Source organism: Limanda limanda, chromosome 14 (genome assembly GCF_963576545.1).
Source record: "Limanda limanda chromosome 14, fLimLim1.1, whole genome shotgun sequence".
Taxonomy (NCBI): Eukaryota; Metazoa; Chordata; class Actinopteri; order Pleuronectiformes; family Pleuronectidae; genus Limanda; species Limanda limanda.
The window spans coordinates 5199245-5218189 of NC_083649.1; the positions used below are offsets into that span (position 1 = coordinate 5199245).

The following is an 18945-nucleotide window of genomic DNA, read 5'->3' on the forward strand; positions in this document are numbered from 1 at the left end:
AAGAAACCGTCTGTCTCCTGGTTTTTAAATGTCGACAGTCCGAGTACTCGATCTGATAGAGATCCTCTGTGTGTGTGGAGAGATGAGTTGAAACCAGCGACTGTAAATGCAGATGGACGACGTGTCTCCGATTCCGCCTATTGTGAAAAAAGAAATTAGGCCCAAAATGTCCTGGATGCAGGCGAATCCATCTTGAACGTTAGGAGTAGAGCCACAGTTACGAGACACCCGTAGCTGTCAATCATAATGTTTAACCCTTATTACATTTAACTTTAACGATGACAACGACCCAAAATGTGTCCTCTACTTTGAATTATGTCCCATCTGTTAACCTGGAGGAGGCAAGGTCTATGAAAACCACTAGGGGGCGATCGAGATGATTCGGCTTTACTTCTGAACGTCGTCCATCTGTACTTACAGTCCATGGTCGAAACAATGGGAAATTTGAAAAAACGCCATTTCTCATTTCTCACTATATGTTTTCTTTGAAGTGTCTGTAATATTTCCCGTAAGAACCCGAGCTGATGAGTCACTGTTTGTACGTTGAACACGGATTTCGAGCCCTTCCTCTTTGAAACACTGTGGATCCTCCGGAGAGGCTGGACACGCTGTAGCAGAAATGTATTTGCTCCAGTCTCACGGACTCAAGTGTCCTCATCTCTTTCTGGAAAACGGACGGACAATCTGCAGAAGGACGGGAGAGGCCACGTGTTCGGAGACGCCAGCCGGCGGAGGAGCTGGTCAGAGGAATCACTCCCAGTTCTCCCTTACACAGGCTGTGGCTGGTCAGGGAAGTTTGCAGCGGAGAGAAATCAGCTTTTTTTGTCCTGCCATCCATCTGTAGAGCTGAAGTGTAACATCGCGTCTTATTTTGGTTCAATTGTACAACTTTATTTTGATCTTTTTTAAGTAAAAACAAATTTCAAATTGCAATGTAGTGTCGTTATTTGACAAAGTGATATGATGCTGATGTGATGATATTATTCTGTCCTGATGTTTTTAAAGTAGCGTGTTCCCTAGGCAACAAAGTGAGTTCACACTGACCTTAACATTTGACCTTCATTCTTCAGCCCAAGTGATTATTTTAACCAAGTTTGAATGAATTCCATCAGGTTCTCATCAGGTCATTTCACAAAACATGACGTTAATGTGACCTTGACCTTCAGTTCATCTTTGACTCAAAGTGAACGTTGAAGAGAATTTCTTCAACTTTGGTACAAACTGTTTCCAACGTGTTCATGAGAGCAAATTAAATGTTTTGTAAGGTCACAGTGATCTTGACCTTCAACAACTAATACAAATACCGACAGTCATCGGCTGTAACAGCAATTTTATCATCAGGCATCAACGCATCAGTATTAATAATCTGATGTCACGGGCGCCAAGCAGAAGATTCTTCAGTTAAATTACACTTTTACGTTTATATGCAGTATCTTTACCTCCACCAGGAGGTTTATGTTTTCATTTGTTTGATTGTTAGCAGGATTACGAAAAAACTACTGGATCCATTACAGAGAAACTTGGAAGGATGCAGTGTGGATCCAGATTTTATCTGATTTGATAGATTCTGTCTGAATCTTGATGAAATATATTCTGACCTATTAAACTACATTTGAATATAGTGGATGAAAATGTGGTTTCATGGGGTGTGTCAGCATTTTTCCGCTGCTGTGATCAAGCTAGAAACCTGGAACTGTATCTAAAGTGTAGCAGAGGAACAAAAGGTGGCCTCAGTTGCTAAATTATTTTTTAAAAAGTATCTGAGTTGCACCACTGCAAATAAAGTCGTGCTAATTTACAAATATATATATCACTGCCTTTATCTGAAGCAAGAACCTTCCTCTGCTACGGCCCAGCACTGCCCTCTAGTGGCTAAAATCACTTCAACTGTCAGACCAGACCTGTTAAAAAGTACAATGAAAAAACAACTCACATGTTTTGAAATCATTTTTTTTCAATTTGAAGTTTAATGTTAATTCCATGCTGCGTTTCAGTAAGAATACAGATGGTACTTGTGGCTCCGGTGAGAATATCCAGTAGTACAAATCAGATTCACGTTACACAAACTGAACAGAAGGAAAAGAGAGGAAAGAGAGCAATGAGAAGAGGAAAGGAAACCTGGAAGAGTCAGGGGAGTAAAGATACAGCAGGCCTCTATTTCCCAAACCTTTTTTTGTTTTGTTTTTTAATATAATGCATTACGTTACAATCAAGAGTGTAGAGCATTCCCCTCCCACATACACACACAAACATTTTGTCTGCTAAAAAGCCATAACCTAACTATCTGCCAGCCTTGCAGCACAATACTTGGTCCGAGAGTGGACGAGAGCAGAGGTCAGAGTGATGCTTGGGGACGGGGGGGGGGGGACATTCCGCTGTTTGTCGTTTTAAAAAAGGGTCTATTGATGTGTTGAAGGAGCAGGTGGGGTAACCACGAAGTAAACAGGGCACTTAGTTCTTCCTAAAAGCTTTAACACGTCCCTTTGAAACCTTCCATCACCGCTTTATTTCAGCAATTTGCAAAACCGACCTAACAGAAGCATGGACGATGAATTCATAAAACACACACACGCAGGAACAAAACAAAAGTTGAACGGCAAAGTTCCGTCTTTAAATAAACTCTCACACATGTGTGTTACAAATACAGGCAGGCATACTTGGCAACAGATGATAGAGCAAAGTCAAGCAAAAATAAAAACCGCAAAAGTAAAGAGGACATGAACCGTAAAGGGTACAGACTTGCAAAAAAAAAAAAAAGGAATCATCCAAAAAGGAAAAAGAAAGGTTGAGCCCCTGGGAGAGGAATTAAAGACCCGAGCGGGTCCTGAGGGAACTGGGAGATGACGTGCAGACTGGGAGCAGGTGTGACAGATGGGTGGAAAAGGAGGAAAAGGTAGAGAGAGAGAGTGGGCTGCAGTATAAACCCAGTTGAAAACCGGTGGCTGGGGACAGGATCGAGGGCCGGGGGGGGGTAGAAACAAGGGAGGAGGAGGAGGAGGAGGAGGAGGAGGGCTTGTCTTCTGTTGTTCACTCTGGGGGGGGCTCGTCCACCACTTCTGGCACTGGTTCTTTGTTCTGTTCTTCAGCTGAGGAAGACAAAAACACGGACGCTGTCATTATCTGGACATTCGATGGAGATAATTCAACGTGATAACATATCTTTGTTTGGTTTCTCTTGCCAGATACTTTTATAAATATATTGTCTCCAGTTTCCGTGAAAACAACCTTCATGTATAAAATTTGCCTTTAATATTTTGACTTTTATTTTCCACAATAAACATCCATTAAATCCTGGTTTGACTTAATATTCACATACTTGTTTTTACGTTAAACTCTTTTGAAGGAACATCTGAGTTAAGAGACACTAGAACATGATAAACACCTCTTCATGTACAACAATATCACATTGTTCATACACATCTGTTTGAGATATTTTCTGAAACATAAAGTTGGTGAGTAACAAACTGTTGAAATTTACACATTTCAGCTGTAAAATCAAAGACAAAGAATTTCAAACTTGTGCAGAAAGTTTCCACTGGAGACAACTCTTTCCATTCTTAGCGAAAGTTTTCTTCTCTGAAACCAAATTAAAATGTAATATCTTCAGAAGTTGTACAAGTGTACGAAGGAAACTGGACTTTTTCTTGATCTCAACCTTGTTTCAGGAACTTAATCAAAAAGTTGCACACGTACACTTCTGAAGATATAAAATGTATTATTGTTGGAATAGCTGGGTTTCATTTGAAGGTCTAGTCCTCATGTAAAGAGCCTTGAGATAAAGTATGTTATGATTTGACACTTTACATGTGATTATTATTTGAATAGAATCAATAATTCTCTCTCTATTTAAGTCCACAACATGCAGTCAGTGTTTCAGACACAGTGATCATGTCACTTAAGTTAGTGAAGCTGTGCACATCTCATACAACAAACTGATCCCAAAACTGTTTCTGGAACTCTACAAATTAAATCTCATTATTAAATCTCATTAATAAATCTCTTATTTGTATAGCCCATATTCACTAATTACAATTTGTCTCATAAAGCTTTAACAAGGTGTGACATCATGTGACCTTCATCATAAAGACTTTGGTGTAAAGTCACAGCTACTTGAGGAAAGATCGGATAATTCAAATGTCGACTGTGGCACATTTTTGAGAGCTTTATCCAAATTTAAACTTCTTATCAGTGCAAACAGTAAAATACAAGAACATAATGGAACTGCAGAAATTATACAGCGTCTGCATTTCTGTATAAATATATTCTATAAAGAGCAGATCTGTCAAAAGGAATGACGCTCGTGTTGAGTTAAGGCTGTAGTCACAGGAAGGTGCTGACAGGGTTTTAATTTCAAACATTAAGAGATAATATTCTCCTCAACCAGAGTGTATAAAAATCCGTTATTAAAGTGTAAAGAAATATGCCATCATTTTATCATTTTAAAGAACTGAAATTCAGGAAGGAAAAATATTGTTTTAAATGATTGGGATCAGCTCAGATGTGAGTTAATAACATAACTTGTTGATTTCTACATCTACAACATGCAGGTCTGTGACAATGTTAATTCAGCCGCGGTCAGATTTACTAACGGGGTGAAAAAGCCTCGTGAACCTGCACCGAGTGGTTGCTTGGAAAGGTTGCCATGGAGACAGCACAGCCATCCGTGTAATGAAGAATTAAGGAGGCACAAATAACAAAGGACGGAGAATCCATCGTGATTATAATAGAAACCGTAACCGTGCTCATTAGCGCCACAGCACACTGGGACGTGAGAGAGCAGCAGGAGGCGGAGCAGCAGCCTCACATGCTGTTGCTGCAGCGTCCGTTAACTCTCACTTCACTGAGCCGCGGTCACACGTTTCCACACTCTGCCTCACACAGGGCGTGATCTGCTGGCGTGCACGGTGCAGGGTGTCGGTAAGCTCGGATCGTTTAAAGGCTGGAGTCACATCTAGTTTAATTGTTTTAGCCACCACAGAGGGAAACATTAATCCATCCAATTGTTTTTGTTGACAATTTACAATCAGGAGTAAAGATAGAGCTCAAGGTATCTTAGTTTAGAGAGACACAACGATAAACCTGAACTTATTTAAAAGTCAGACTGACATTTATAGTATCTATTATATATAGTACAGGCACATTTTTTTTCTGGATCTGGCTACTACTATCTCTCCAGCTGCAGCAGCCCCCCAGTCAGAGGCACCATTTCCCCATCACCACTAAAGTTAAAGATGAGCCAGGACAGGGTCAATGAATATGGGATTGGAAAGAATTTGGATTCAATCAAATGCTACTCTTGGATGGTGACTTGTAATCAGCTGTTCCAGTGAGAAGTAAACAATCTCTCTTGACTCGCGGACACCCTGGAGACACAAACACTCGAGCTGTGTGCACTTGTGAGGAAAAGATCGAGTTCCACGATGCTTCAGAGGTCGAACTCTGTGCTGTGAGGACGTTAGTGCGGCTGGTGAGACAAGACTGAGGTGGGGGGGGGAGCCCAAGACAGGAGAGATGACTTACAAAATACACTTGTATAATGGAGGAAGAGGGAAAGAGAGGGTTGTCCTTAAGAGTCTACAGAAGGAAGAGGAGAAGTTAGAGCAGAGGGGAAGGGGGGGTGCTGCTGGTTTAGGAGGAACCACTTCACTGTGAGGAAAGGTTAGAGAAAAGGTCAGAGGGTTATTCTGTTTCCTAGATGCTAATTTACCTAAAAACTCATTAATTAACCATACACATGTTTCTCAGAAGCTGCAGCGAGGGCAATCATCACCTCTTTAAAATACAAAGATATCTGTCAAAGCACCGGCAGTAAGGAGCCAATCATCGGTCAGTGTCACTTATTAATGATCGGGTTGTGGTCGGTGAAAACACAAGTGGACTGAGAAGAAAAGGAAATGAGCTCTCTCACCATCTCCCTGCACGTCCGAGGTCCATAGTGTCAAGTTGTCACGTAGCAGCTGCATGATGAGTGTCGAGTCCTTATAGCTTTCCTCGCTCAGCGTGTCCAGCTCGGAAATTGCGCTGTCGAAAGCTTCCTTCGCCAGCCTGTCAGAAGAGAGGAGGAACATATGAAACAACTGGATTACATAGGTTATATATATATTTATAGTGTTGAAAGGCGTTGGCCTCAAACACATCTCGGAGCTTCCTGTCCACTCCGAGATCCCTCAGGTCCGAGCGGTTGTATCGTGATTGTTCCCACGTTTGCTGTAGCTGATCCAGAACTCGACCACTTATTATCTAGTGTTCCCCTTTCCATTGAAATACATCTCAGTTCTATTCTGCAGCAGTGAGGTCGACTCTTGTTTTTCATTTGCTCTACAAATAAACTTGACATGTGGGAGCATCGGTACTGTCATGCAGTCTTTGTTCGAGTCTGTTAACAGCTGCGGTGATGCAGAGGCAGTGGGTCTGAGTATCCACATGGATAGAAGCCATCTGAACGTTATTAAGTTGCTAGTTTTCTGATATTCTTTATCTAAAACATCTTAGTTTCTGACAATTTGACTGGAGCCAACATGATTTAACAAAGTAGACAATAGAAATGGCATTCAATGTGTAATTTTTGCTTAGATTAGGGATGATTAACTTGTTTCTTTTCTCAAACTGCAGGTTCCTTGACCGTTTAAACCTGTATCACGTGTGTTCCTGTAATTCAAAACCCCCCAAATGCACTTTACGTTTTGTGGTGGGAATTTTAACATTTGGGCATTGATTGATGGAAGGAACTACTTTGATGTATAGAAAGATGAGCAAATGGATTCTCTTAGCTATCAGGGTGTTTCTCAAGCAACTAATGTTATATGACTTCCTCACTTACAGGTTCACCTAACCATGACCTCACAGGAAAGGGGATGTGAGTGGGTTGTAAAACACTGATAACAGATCCTTGAAAACAGATGGTTCACTCAAGGAGCTTAAGACCGAGTAGAAGACAGGATACTAATCACCTATTTCTTAAGATCAAAGTGGTTAATTGATAACATGTGTTCCTCTCACAGGAGGAGCTTGTGAAGGTTTAAAACTGCTGTGTCTTCTGTATGTCATTGCTCATTGTAGGAAATCTTTGCCGTGATTTGTACTGTGATGCCCATCTGCAGATGTAGAATTAAAACTCTCAGAAAGAACAATTGTGATGACTTGTGCTTGAGTATTGGTTAAATTCCACGACAGTTTCCTCTCTATGGTGGAGTCAATGTTTTAAATAAATCATTACCGACTAAGTTCACAAAAATCCCATCCTTTATCGTACCACATGAGGAAACGTACCTGCAAGCACGGTCTGGCGAGTTGAGGATTTCGTAATAGAAAACGGAGAAGTTCAGGGCCAATCCCAGACGAATGGGGTGCGTTGGAGGGAGTTCGATCATGGCGATGTCACTCGCCGCCTTGTACGCTACCAAGCTGTTCTCTGCTGCCTCCTTCCTGTCGTTGCCTGTGGCAAACTCTGAAAGGTACCTGTGGTAATCTCCCTTCCTAGAGGAGAAGGAACAGAGAGGTTAATACAGAGCTGATAATTAGGCTTTTTACATAATTTGTCACATTAAGTTTCATTTAAATATTGGCTCAAGGTGGGTTATCATTATGGTCTTTAATTGATCATGTACAAAATAGATTGTTGTGGTCCTCCTGGCATTACTGCATTTCCTGCTGGTGTATACAGGATATTTTCTTTCCATCATATTCATTATAAGCCACAAAAAGTAGAACTTGAACATCAAACTAACATCTTTAGCATTGCCTGAGCCGAGTGAATAAAGAAACTCGGGTTAGTGCCGTCAGAAGGACGCGTCTGAACAATATGCAAACAGGACAACCCGGTTCAGAGAACTTTTGTCAAGAGTCTGACGGGAAAATTATACTCATGGTGACGTTTTATCCATTCTAACGTTTGTGAGGAGCTGACTCATCTATTTATTTATCCAAGAGAGCCAGAGATTCATGCACAGACATGATATCTTTTGTGGCTTGGAGCTGTGTGATAGAGATTCGTTTTCCAGGAGGACTACGAGTCTATAAACGCGTCTCAGCAATGCCAGGTTCATTTGAAGGCGAGGAGGAGTAGGGAGTGCTGGCGTGCACTGCTCTTTCCCTCGTCAGCAGCTCAACCAACCCTTTGCAAACATTTCGAAATGGGACAAGACTCAGGGGCTGATCTACAGTCAGCTGAAATGTTGAAATCTGAATGAAAACTATGACTGGAAATGAACAAAAACTGTCCGAGTGAGGGTAAAAGATTTCTGTAAATGAACTTGTCAAACATGACTCATAAGAGTCGAGAGCATAATGAGCCCAGCTACAGATTAACTCCACCTAGCAACCGTGTTTTAGTTCATGTTGCAACAGAGAGGCTGCTCAGCAAAGAACCACATTCAGTTACAGACTGAGGAACCACTGCAGGTTTAACAGGACAAAGATTAAATACATAAAATAAAAACTTATAATAGTCGATCACCAGGAAACTTGAGGATTTAGAAGTGGTGAGATTCACAGCATGAATGATTCTACAAACACTTGTCAAATACGTACATTTTGTAGTAGAAAACCTTAGATTCTCCTTGTTTCGCACCTAAGATGAGGTGCTTGTCCAGCACGTCCAGGATGTCATTGCAGATTGCTTTCAGCTCTTTCTCGATCTGCAGAACAAAAACACAAACAGGTCTGTCAGTGATCTGTGTGGTCACTTCTTCACTATTACAGGTCCTGGATTTAAATATGTTGTGAATCTAAAAAAAGGGAGAATTCAGAACTCAAGGCTGATTTAAAACAAGGTTCGATGAAGCTGAGAGTGGCATTAAGTCTGAGAGCCACAGCAGCAGCAGTAGACACACAGGACAACTGGTAGAAAGTCCCCATGGAAGCATTTGTCTCTGAGAAGGCGTCTGGGCACATCGAGCCTCGGCGTCAGGGTCCGTGTCAGACACATCAGAGTCTAACATCTTTAACATCACTATACTGCAACGTGTCCTGGTAAATAATACAACTCTATGTTTGGATTGCACAAGCCGTCATTGTGACATTATGAGGGCAGTGATTCCCATTAGTTATCCCGATAGTGACAGCTCATATTCTGATTTCTCCTGCCGCACTTCTCATGATATTAGAGATCTCTGACTTGTGGTATATACGGGACTTCATGCAGCAAGCTCCATTACATCGTTACCATCCACACACACACAGTCTCTCTCTCACACAATAACTTCTCTTTCACTGTATAGCCTGTTTACCAGTGCGCGCGCATGTGCACCCCCATTACACCGTGGATTGAATTAATCCCGTGGGAAACACCGGAGGGGATAATAAAGCATTGTTACTGTCACTCACATGTGGAATTTCATGTGAGCGTCCCATGAACTCAGTGACCTGAAACTTGCACCGCACCCAAAACTGAAAGTACTCGATACATTTGCTGTATATGACAATTACGCTCAAACATCTCAGCACTAATATTAATTTAACTCAAAATGCTAAATGATACTAGAATGGGATGCTGCCAGTGTCTGCACTTAGACACCTCATTAATATTTCTTGTTTGTCAGACACAGCTCTGAAATTGCTCAGTCCCATATTAAAAAAACCTGGAACTTAAAGGACCCAACAAAATCCCCAAAATGTATCAAGAGAAAGTGGCCTCAGACTTTGCTATATCTAAGCAAAATTCTCACTAAGCAAAGTGACGAAACCACTGATTTCACACATTGGCATGTGGGTGAAATCCATTCTACATAAAGCCATGAAATCTCACCCCCCACCCCCTGAATGGTTGAAGGGTTGCCGTGCTTCACTGAACTCAGCAGTTTTGCCAGCAGCACAAGTTTCTCTGCAGCAGAGATGAAGAGAGGAAAAAAAAAAGTGATTTAAAGTTGAATCGTGGTTACTGCCCTCCTCATTATTCCACTAAACAAAGTGTTGCTGGGCTGTGAAATGTCACCAGTCGCTCTGAAAGCCGAGCGGTCAGTGGAGGAGCTTTAAAAGAGAGGGAGAGAATGAAAGAAAGAAAGAAAAGGAAAGGTGGAGCAGAGAGGGATAGAATTAAGAAGAAAAGCTCTGGCCTCAGATGCAGATAAATAGTGAAAAATAAGCGACATGTTCACCAGGAAGGGACCAGGTCAGTCAGGTGACACTGTAAACAACAAACCAGCCTCCACTCATTTCACAGTGTGCTTTAAATTATGAGCATGTAAGAGTGACTTCAAAATAAAAGCGGCATTCCTGTAAATGGGACTTCCCATTTGTCTGTGAATGCATGAATGGATTAATGTGGTAACAAAATTAATTGAACTGAATGAAGAAATTATAAATCAAATTAATGATGTGAATTTATGAATGCGCCTGACACTCTTTCAGATTAAATTGAGACTTAAAAAATGTAATGTTTCTCATTACCATTATGTGAATAATTAGTCAAACTTTATAATGAAGAAAAAAAATGTAAATCAAGCAACAAAACGACATAATTGAGAAACTACCTGTTTCCACAGACTAATTTCACTTCACAATGACAGGTCACCAGCTCAGATAGTCAACCAGACAATATCAGGAAAATCTGATGTAGAATTTCAAAGTAAAAGCCCTGGGAAATATCATATTTTCACTGCTTTGGTTGTGGCAACAGAGAAGAAGATTCTAAAAGTGACAAAGATGATTACATATTATTACCATTATCTACAGTAGCTGTATTTATATTTCCTGGATCAAACCGTTGTAGCTGAGAACCATCTAAAGATTTGAACACATCCCTCATTGCTCCACAACCTGTGAACGTAAACAATTAGTATATTTGGGTTTATATAAATGTCTCACTGTTTTTCCGTATTCTTTGATCATCTCTAGTTTGTCCGGGCCTTTGGATTCTTCTTTCTGTTCAACGCTTCTGATTATCCTCCAGGAGGCTCTTCTGGCTCCGATCACGTTCTTGTACGCTACCGACAGCAGGTTCCTCTCCTCCACGTTCAGAACACCCTCCATACTGGCCACTTTCTTCATCAACTCCACCATTTCTGGAGAGACACAGGGAGAAAACAAAGGACATCAGCGATGGGTTTTTCAAGTTGCCCTGCACAAGAAGCATATGTGAAGACATCTTAGCCTGAGCTGTATTGGTTTACACTAGGGATGGGCATTCGATTAAATTGTCTTAATCGATCGTCGGGAGAGTTAATGACGAATTTTCGATTAATCATTAATATTTTTATATTAAAATTCACTATTTATAGGTTGTTAAAATGCAGTGAAAATAGAAAAAACACAGCGTGTTTCCTCAATTGAGATCTTTATTATAAGATGAACAACTCTTGTGGCAGTTAAACGGGTTCAATGGTTACACTTGTAAATAAGCGCTGCTGTCCTCTTCAGCCCCGCTGAGCGAGCAGCCAGCCGCTGAGAGCTAGCTGGACTCCGTGGCCCTCGACCTCTTACTCTGGTTGTTGTCACGTTCTCACTCCCGGAACCCCTCCACCAGACCCGGCCCTGTCCGGGTCCGAAGACGCTAGCTGCGGAGCTCGGCTTCATGTCGCACGCGGACCCTCAGTCTACAGGGAAGGGAACCCGGAGAGACCCGGGTCTGGGTGAGGGGTTCCGGGATTGATGACGTGACAACAACCGGACTGAGAGGTCGAGAACCGTCAAATCCAGCTAGCTCTCAGCGGCCAGCCGCCGGTCCCCCAGCGGAGCTTGTCGAGTACAACTCCGGGCTGCTTCCTACTGCTGCTAACACTGTGCTGCGTTCAGGCAACTCGGATATTCTGACCTCCTACTCATGCGCTCATGGAGACGTATAGCTTCGCAGTGTTGGCAGTGAACGCAACAGAATTTCGTCGAAGACAAAATAATGTCATCGACGAAATTCTTTACGATCAATTGATCGATCGTCGATTAATTATGCCCATCCCTAGTTTACATAACAGAATATGGAGGAAAATATATTGTTCATAAGTAATTCTGAATTTTTGAAATCTTTTTAAAACAAACTTGAATTCAGTTGCTCTTTAATGATCAAAAACCACAAGATTGAGTGAAAAATGTCTTGAAACAAATTTGATTTGTTCTTTCAGCGTTTTTTGTCACATGTGTCACCCTCTCACAAACTTACACCGTCTTTCTTATATTTCAATCCCTAACTAAGGACAAGTATTTAGTATCTATGATTAACCCTTTAGAAATGTTCACATCACTTATTTACAACCATCTACTTTTACTATGTCATTTCGCTTCCTGTGTTTTATGTTTTTTTTCAGCTGAACTTAAGTCTGCTTCTGAAAGGGGCGTGCCAGAAAACGTGTGAGAACCATGGAGCTACTCACCTCTACCATGCCATGCTACCTTATCAGTGCCCAGGTTCTTGTTCATCACCAACTGAGGCAAACACTATGACCAATTGAACCAACCGTTTAAGTTGCTGATCTCTAAACCCAACAACTACAACCACAGTCACCAGCAGTGACTAATGTTAACGTTGAAAGGATGATTTAACTTCATGTGCTACCATGTAGCATGACCTGGGGACATATACACAGCGTTTCCTGCCATTCCTAACATACCCAGGAGCCGCCTATTCAAAACACTCTCATGCCTAAACTAGTATGTGGACGGGAACCTGCTCCTCAGCGTAACTTGGCCTTTTCAAGTGTTAATGGTCGAAGGTCTGAATAGAGGTCTGGTAGATGGCCTGTTAGTAAATTCTTAACAAAAAGCAAAACTGGATTTTCCAGGAGATTTCAGCTTTTTCTCTCACTTTCCAAACACGATATTAAATGAAAGTGTGTTTCACGGCGTGTGTTTGTTTGCTGTGTTTTATTTGAATTGAGTTTGGCTTGATGTGTGTCGGAGCTGAGGAGAGGCTAGCCCGATAGCTACCAACCAACACGGGCTGGTAACTAGCACTAGCGGTTCTTGAAGCGTCCAACACATCTCGCGGTTCTTCCAAATGGAGGCGGACGTGGTTAAATAACACTGTCCAGTGCCTCATTCGGCTGGAGAGGTCGCCACCATTTTTGTCTCCTCACACCAGTCCCTTCCCTGTGAACCGCTCTACCTGCGCAGCGAGACCAGGCGCTCTGCTCCGAACCGAATCTGAGAGGCGGCTTACCGTCGTATCTCTCGGCTTGTTCGGCAAGTTATGCCTGGCACACACACACTCTTCTCTCTCCGCCGAGGTGTTCGGCTGCTGTGGCTGTTCATGGCGTCCCGGTGGGAAACGGGCGGGGATATTTGGCTGCTCGGTGGATCAGCAACTGCACCGCAGAAAAATAATACTTAACACTCAGCTCTGATGGTGATTCCCCGTCAAGTGACAATAAACAGAGACAGCACGGACTCTCTTGGACCAAATCACACGGTGCAGCTCAAGAAGACACTGCAGGAAGATAACCACCTCGACAAACTGGTTTGGTAGTCGTCAGGTGGTTGGAACTAAAGTTGTCGACGGGTCACACCCACCAAGCTGAGCTCGCTCGGCTTCAGGCAAGAATCAATCAGCTTTTAACTGCACAGACAGGGTGTTATCTGTCGAAGCCAATAGCAGGGCTCTCTGCAGCATGCTGGTGAAACCTGATACTCGGTGGTTACAGGCCAGGAGGAGCAGTGTGCTGATCACTTCACCCTCCAACAAGGCCTCACTCCAATACACTCCATGACCTCCCTGCTCTGTTAAAGCATTTTCTGAACATGTCAGGCTCCAGAGATCCTACGAGCTGATCAATGTGATGCAACCCCTTACAGGAATGAGGGAGGGGCCTAACATGAAAGAGGGAACGCCACAATCACTTAGTCGACTGCCCCTCCTGCACAGCAGAACACCTGATCGCCACCGTGCTCTTTTTCTTCTCAGTTCCTGTAGGTTTTCTTTAGAGAAACGTGCATAACTTGAAGGGTTAGACTTACACAACTAGTTGCATATAGAACAAATAGATTGACCCCTGTGGTTTTCCATGGACTGGCTTCTCCATTATAAGAGCAAAGCAATTCAGGCTTTGGTAAGATCAGAAAAATAATCAGACATTAATTGATTTACTCTCTTTATAAGAGCCTGAAATAGGGCTGTGCGATATTTGAAAAACATGCAATAACATTTAATATTGTGATAGGCATATTTGAACTACTGCACAAATTGAACTATTGTTTTATTTTTCTCCTCATCTGTAAAGATATATTTTGATATATATATTTTATTTTCTATGTTAAATTTTTGATATTCTATTTTATTGATATTCTATTTTATAATATTTCTATTTTTTTTTTTTTTTCTTGGTTGCAACTACTGAGCATTGTTCAAAGAGAGCCTGTGACCCAAGTATTTCAATGCCAGCGACTGCTTCATGTTATTTGGGTCTTTTCACTCATGTTTGGGAAGTGAAAAGTTTCTTTTTTTACAGTCTTTAGCAGCTCTGTCTGTAATTTACTGTTCCTGTGTCTATCATTCGCGCTGCGGCGACTGCATCAAAACAAAGAGCACTCCCCGCCAGCTCCACATACATTTACCAAGTTTTATAAACTCTGTTTGTTTTAACCCAGACTGAGTTTATACATGTGCTCGATCACACTGTTTGTGATTGAGACTGAGAGTGACAGACACAGAGAGCCACGGAGTCAGTGTGTGTGAGCTGTTCCTCCCCTCAGGTTCTTGGATCATAAATAGGGTTGCAAAATTCCGGGAATATTCAAAGTTGGAAACTTTCCATGGGAATTAACGGGAATATACTGGAAATTGTGTGGATAATTTATACTAACTGTATTCACCTTGTCATATACAGACATAAATAAAAACATTTTGCTTTGTTATAGGCTGATTTGAGCACTGAGGAAACTTTGGGCACTTGACTATATGCTTCTGCATCGTTGTGTCATTCTTAACATAGGTCTTTGCACAGTATTTGCAAATGTACACAGCCTTTCCTTCTACATTGGATGGGGTGAAATACCTCCACACATGAGAGTGCACGTGACATTGTTCTGTAGAATAAGATGAGAAAAAAGTTCGTAAAAAAACACTAATGCAATGCCAGAGATATAAATAGTTAGCCAAACAATTGGAATCGTCTGTGAAAATATTTTACAATTGATGGATAAATGAATGGAAATAGGCTAGATGAACAGATGAACAATCCTCAATCAGCATGCTAATATATTTTCCCAGTAATATCATTGAAACTTACCTGACTAGTCCTTCACTCTACAGCAGGCCTCAATAGCCCTGCTGTAGAGTGAAGGATGCTGGGAGTTATCTGTGCATGTGATGGTAGAATGCACAGTGGAGGGTTGAAACTCAACGTGCAGTGTGTGCTGCATTCCATACATCTTTAAAATAGAGTTTTGAATGATGTTTTTATTGCTCAGCGTTTAATTTGAGTAGTTTTTTTTCAAAATTCCCCAAATTTCCGAGCTTAACTTCCCATGGAAAGTTTCCGGAAATTTACCGGAAACTTGCCGCCCCTTTGCAACCCTAATCATAAATAAACTTCACAATTCTTTGATACAATCATGTGCTCATATTTAAATCTGAGCCCGGGACAAACATGATCACTAGAAGTTACCACAGCAGAATTAAATCAGGAGGCGTTTTTCTCTCTATTTTCTTCTGATTCTCTTCCGACAATGATTCACTGACGGAAAACCCCCAGTCAAACATCTGAATGTGTTTCATTTATCATCTAGAGACGCAGGCCTCCATCTGATCGGCCAAACATATCGACATGCAGAGCGTGAATGTGTGGTGCATGAATCATCTTTATCTCGATAACGTGAGCTTGCACAACGTTAAAAACAAGATATTCTAGTAGATGATAACTATCGCCCACCCGTATGCTGAAACCAGCTGGACCAGCTAGCATGGTCCTCCCCTGCTCCTCAGTTTCTATAGGTATTCTTTAGAGAAACGTACATAACCTGAGGTGCTCGACTGACTCGACCAGCTGCATATGGAACAAGGAGGAAGGGAAAACATCTACTGACAATGAAGTCTGTTTGCAGAAAGGTTACAGACAGTGTTGGCAGGTGCAGCACATCTAACGCACAATGTTAGGGGATGAATTATTGACCATAACTATTATTTAACTCATATTTGGTGTAGTCATGCATTCATGCACATATGTATTGACCCCTGTGGTTTTCCATGGACTGGCTCCTCTATTATAGGAGCCAAGCAATGCAGGCGTTGGTTAGATTTAAATAGTTAAATATCAGAAACATAACCAGACATTAATAAATGGATTTACTGTAAATATGTGAATTAATTATATTTACAGTATGTAAAATGCAAGCATCCCTGGCCCCTTTAAAGCAGCAGCATACAAGTTAAATACAAATACTGCAGTGTAATGAAACCAGCTGATGGTGTATTACCTGTGATGAATTTTTTTTTAAAGTAAAATTACTTGTTTATTCTGAATATGATCCCAATGAAGTTTCCCACAGGCTGAAACCAGTTGGACCAGCTAGCATGGTCCTCCCCTGCTGAACACATGATTGTTAGCATTAGCCGATGCTAAGTTATCGCTTTAAATCGCCACCTCTCTCCGGGGAGAAACACCCAGGATGAGTCGGGTGGTTTCTCCCGATTCCACCCGGGGTGAAGTGTGTGTTTCCCGGCGGGTGTGTGTCTGCTGTGTTGCATTTTAATTGTGTTTGGCTGAGGAGGAGGCTAGCTGAGGAGGAGGCTAGCCCCGGTAGGTAGCATCCCACACGGGCAGCTAACCACCGCTAGCCGGGGGAGGGGGCTAGCTTAGCTTAATGTAACCGGTAATAAGACACCGAAGAGCCGGACGACCCGGTTCATCCCCGCGGTCCTCTCACATGGAGCCGGTTAAATAAAACCATCCAGCGGCTTATTCCGCTGGAGAAACCTCCGCCATTTTGTCTCCCTCCTCGCTCCAGACGCTTCCATGAGAACCGCTCTACCTGCAGCCGGGAGCCAGGAGGCAGGAGGCGGCAGGAGGGGGGCAGAAGAGCCGGGGCAGCTCCGCTCCCTCCCGGGTCTGACACCGGGGCTTACCGTCGTATCTCTCGGCTTGCTCGGCGAGCTTAGCCTGGTCCACGCAATCATCTCGTTCCGACATGGCGCTGGGCTGGTGGTGGTGGCGTCCCGGGGGGAAACAGGCGGGGAAGGTAGAAGGGCTGCTCGGCGGGTTTCAGCTACTGCTCCGCGGCTCCGCTGGTTGGAAGAGCCACCGGTGCCAGAGGCGTAAACATGGCGGCGCCGCTGCATCCGGTGCAAGTGTCCACACCCACACCCTCCCTCCCTCCCGGAACCACAGCCGGGAGAAGGACCGGGAGCCGAGACCAGAGCCGGGACCGGGACCAGAGCCGTGAGCAAAACCAGAGCTGGGACCGGGACCAGGACCACAGCCGGGAGAAGGACCGGGAGCCGGGACCAGAGCCGGGTGCAGGACCAGAGCCGGAACCAGGACCAGAGCCGGGAGCAGGACCAAAGCCGGGACCAGGACCAGAGCCGTGAGCAGGACCAGAGCCAGGACCGGGACGAGGACCAGAGCCGGAACCAGGACCAGAGCCGGGAGCAGGACCAAAGCCGGGACCAGGACCAGAGCCGTGAGCAGGACCAGAGCCAGGACCGGGACGAGGACCAGAGCCGGGACCAGAGCCGGGTGCAGGACCAGAGCCGGGACCAGGACCAGAGCCGGGAGCATGACACCGGGAGCAGGACCAGAGCCTGGTGCAGGACCAGAGCCGGGACCAGAGCCGTGAGCAGGACTAGAGCCAGGACCGGGACCAGGACCAGGACCAGAGCCAGGACCGGGACCGGGACCAGAGCCGGGACCGGGACCAGAGCCGTGAGCAGGACCAGAGCCAGGACCGGGACCAGAGCCGGGACCGGGACCAGGACCAGAGCCGGGTGCAGGACCAGAGCCGGGACCAGGACCAGAGCCGGGAGCATGACACCGGGAGCAGGACCAGAGCCTGGTGCAGGACCAGAGCCGGGACCAGAGCCGTGAGCAGGACTAGAGCCAGGACCGGGACCAGGACCAGGACCAGAGCCAGGACCGGGACCGGGACCAGAGCCGGGACCGGGACCAGAGCCGTGAGCAGGACCAGAGCCAGGACCGGGACCAGAGCCGGGACCGGGACCAGGACCAGAGCCGGGACCAGAGCCGGGAGCAGGACCAGAGCCGGGACCGGGACCAGGACCAGGACCAGAGCCGGGACCGGGATCAGGACCAGAGCCAGGACCGGGACCAGAGCCGGGACCGGGACCAGAGCCGTGAGCAGGACCAGAGCCGGGAACGGGATCAGGACCAGAGACGGGACCGGGACCAGAGCCGGGAGCAGGGGGCCGCACCAGACGCGCCCGGCACACCCACACATTAATTTTGATTTAAAATCCCAATAATTCATTAAATTGTGCTCCACTTGATCCCCTCTTCAATTCAGCATACATATAAAACCAACCGGGCACTTTTATTTATATTTAAAAATGATAAAACACAGATTTATTGTTGGCTCATATCACACTTGACTTTCAAAAAGTACATCATAATGCAAAATTAACTCAAAACCAAACCCCAGACCGTTTTATGTACATATATGTTGAATGTAGAAGTGTATTAAATTATATTTTTTTATAAATATTGAACTTTTAATCTGATTTTAGTTTAAAAATCCCGAATCCCTTGTTTAGTGTTGTTAAATAAAGCCACTCCTTAAAGGTAAACAAGTACTTTATCCATCTGAAGTGAAAACATTGATTCAAAGAAGTTTTGTGTATATTTTTAGGTGCATTAATGGGACAATGCCAAATTAAACACAAAATGTGTAACTTGCTTTTTTAATTATTATTTAAAAAACTTTATTTTCTTACTTAATGACACAACATGTAAGCAGATTGTATTTAGCTCTATTTCACATTGATACAAATCCTTTGAGCTTTTAAATTGAACTTCACACTAGGTATATCAACAGATTATATCAACACATTACATGCTACAGAAGAAATGT

The 18945-nt window shown here is 43.7% G+C and overlaps 1 protein-coding gene across 2 annotated transcripts; it reads right to left on the reverse strand.

Annotated features, from left to right (window-relative positions):
• Positions 1-1944: 1944 nt before the first annotated feature.
• On the reverse strand, positions 1945-17183 carry LOC133019069 (14-3-3 protein epsilon-like). Of its 2 annotated transcripts, none has more exons than XM_061085423.1 (6): positions 16988-17183; positions 10804-11000; positions 8530-8636; positions 7270-7476; positions 5909-6045; positions 1945-3086 (listed from the first exon to the last, which is right to left on the reverse strand). In XM_061085423.1, exons 1-6 carry the CDS (start codon positions 17049-17051, stop codon positions 3028-3030), a joined length of 771 nt encoding a protein of 256 aa, XP_060941406.1. In that variant the 5' UTR covers positions 17052-17183; the 3' UTR covers positions 1945-3027. The 2 variants fall into 2 exon arrangements, with proteins under 2 accessions (XP_060941406.1, XP_060941407.1); XM_061085424.1 differs by lacking the exon at positions 16988-17183 and adding an exon at positions 13088-13145.
• Positions 17184-18945: the final 1762 nt, after the last annotated feature.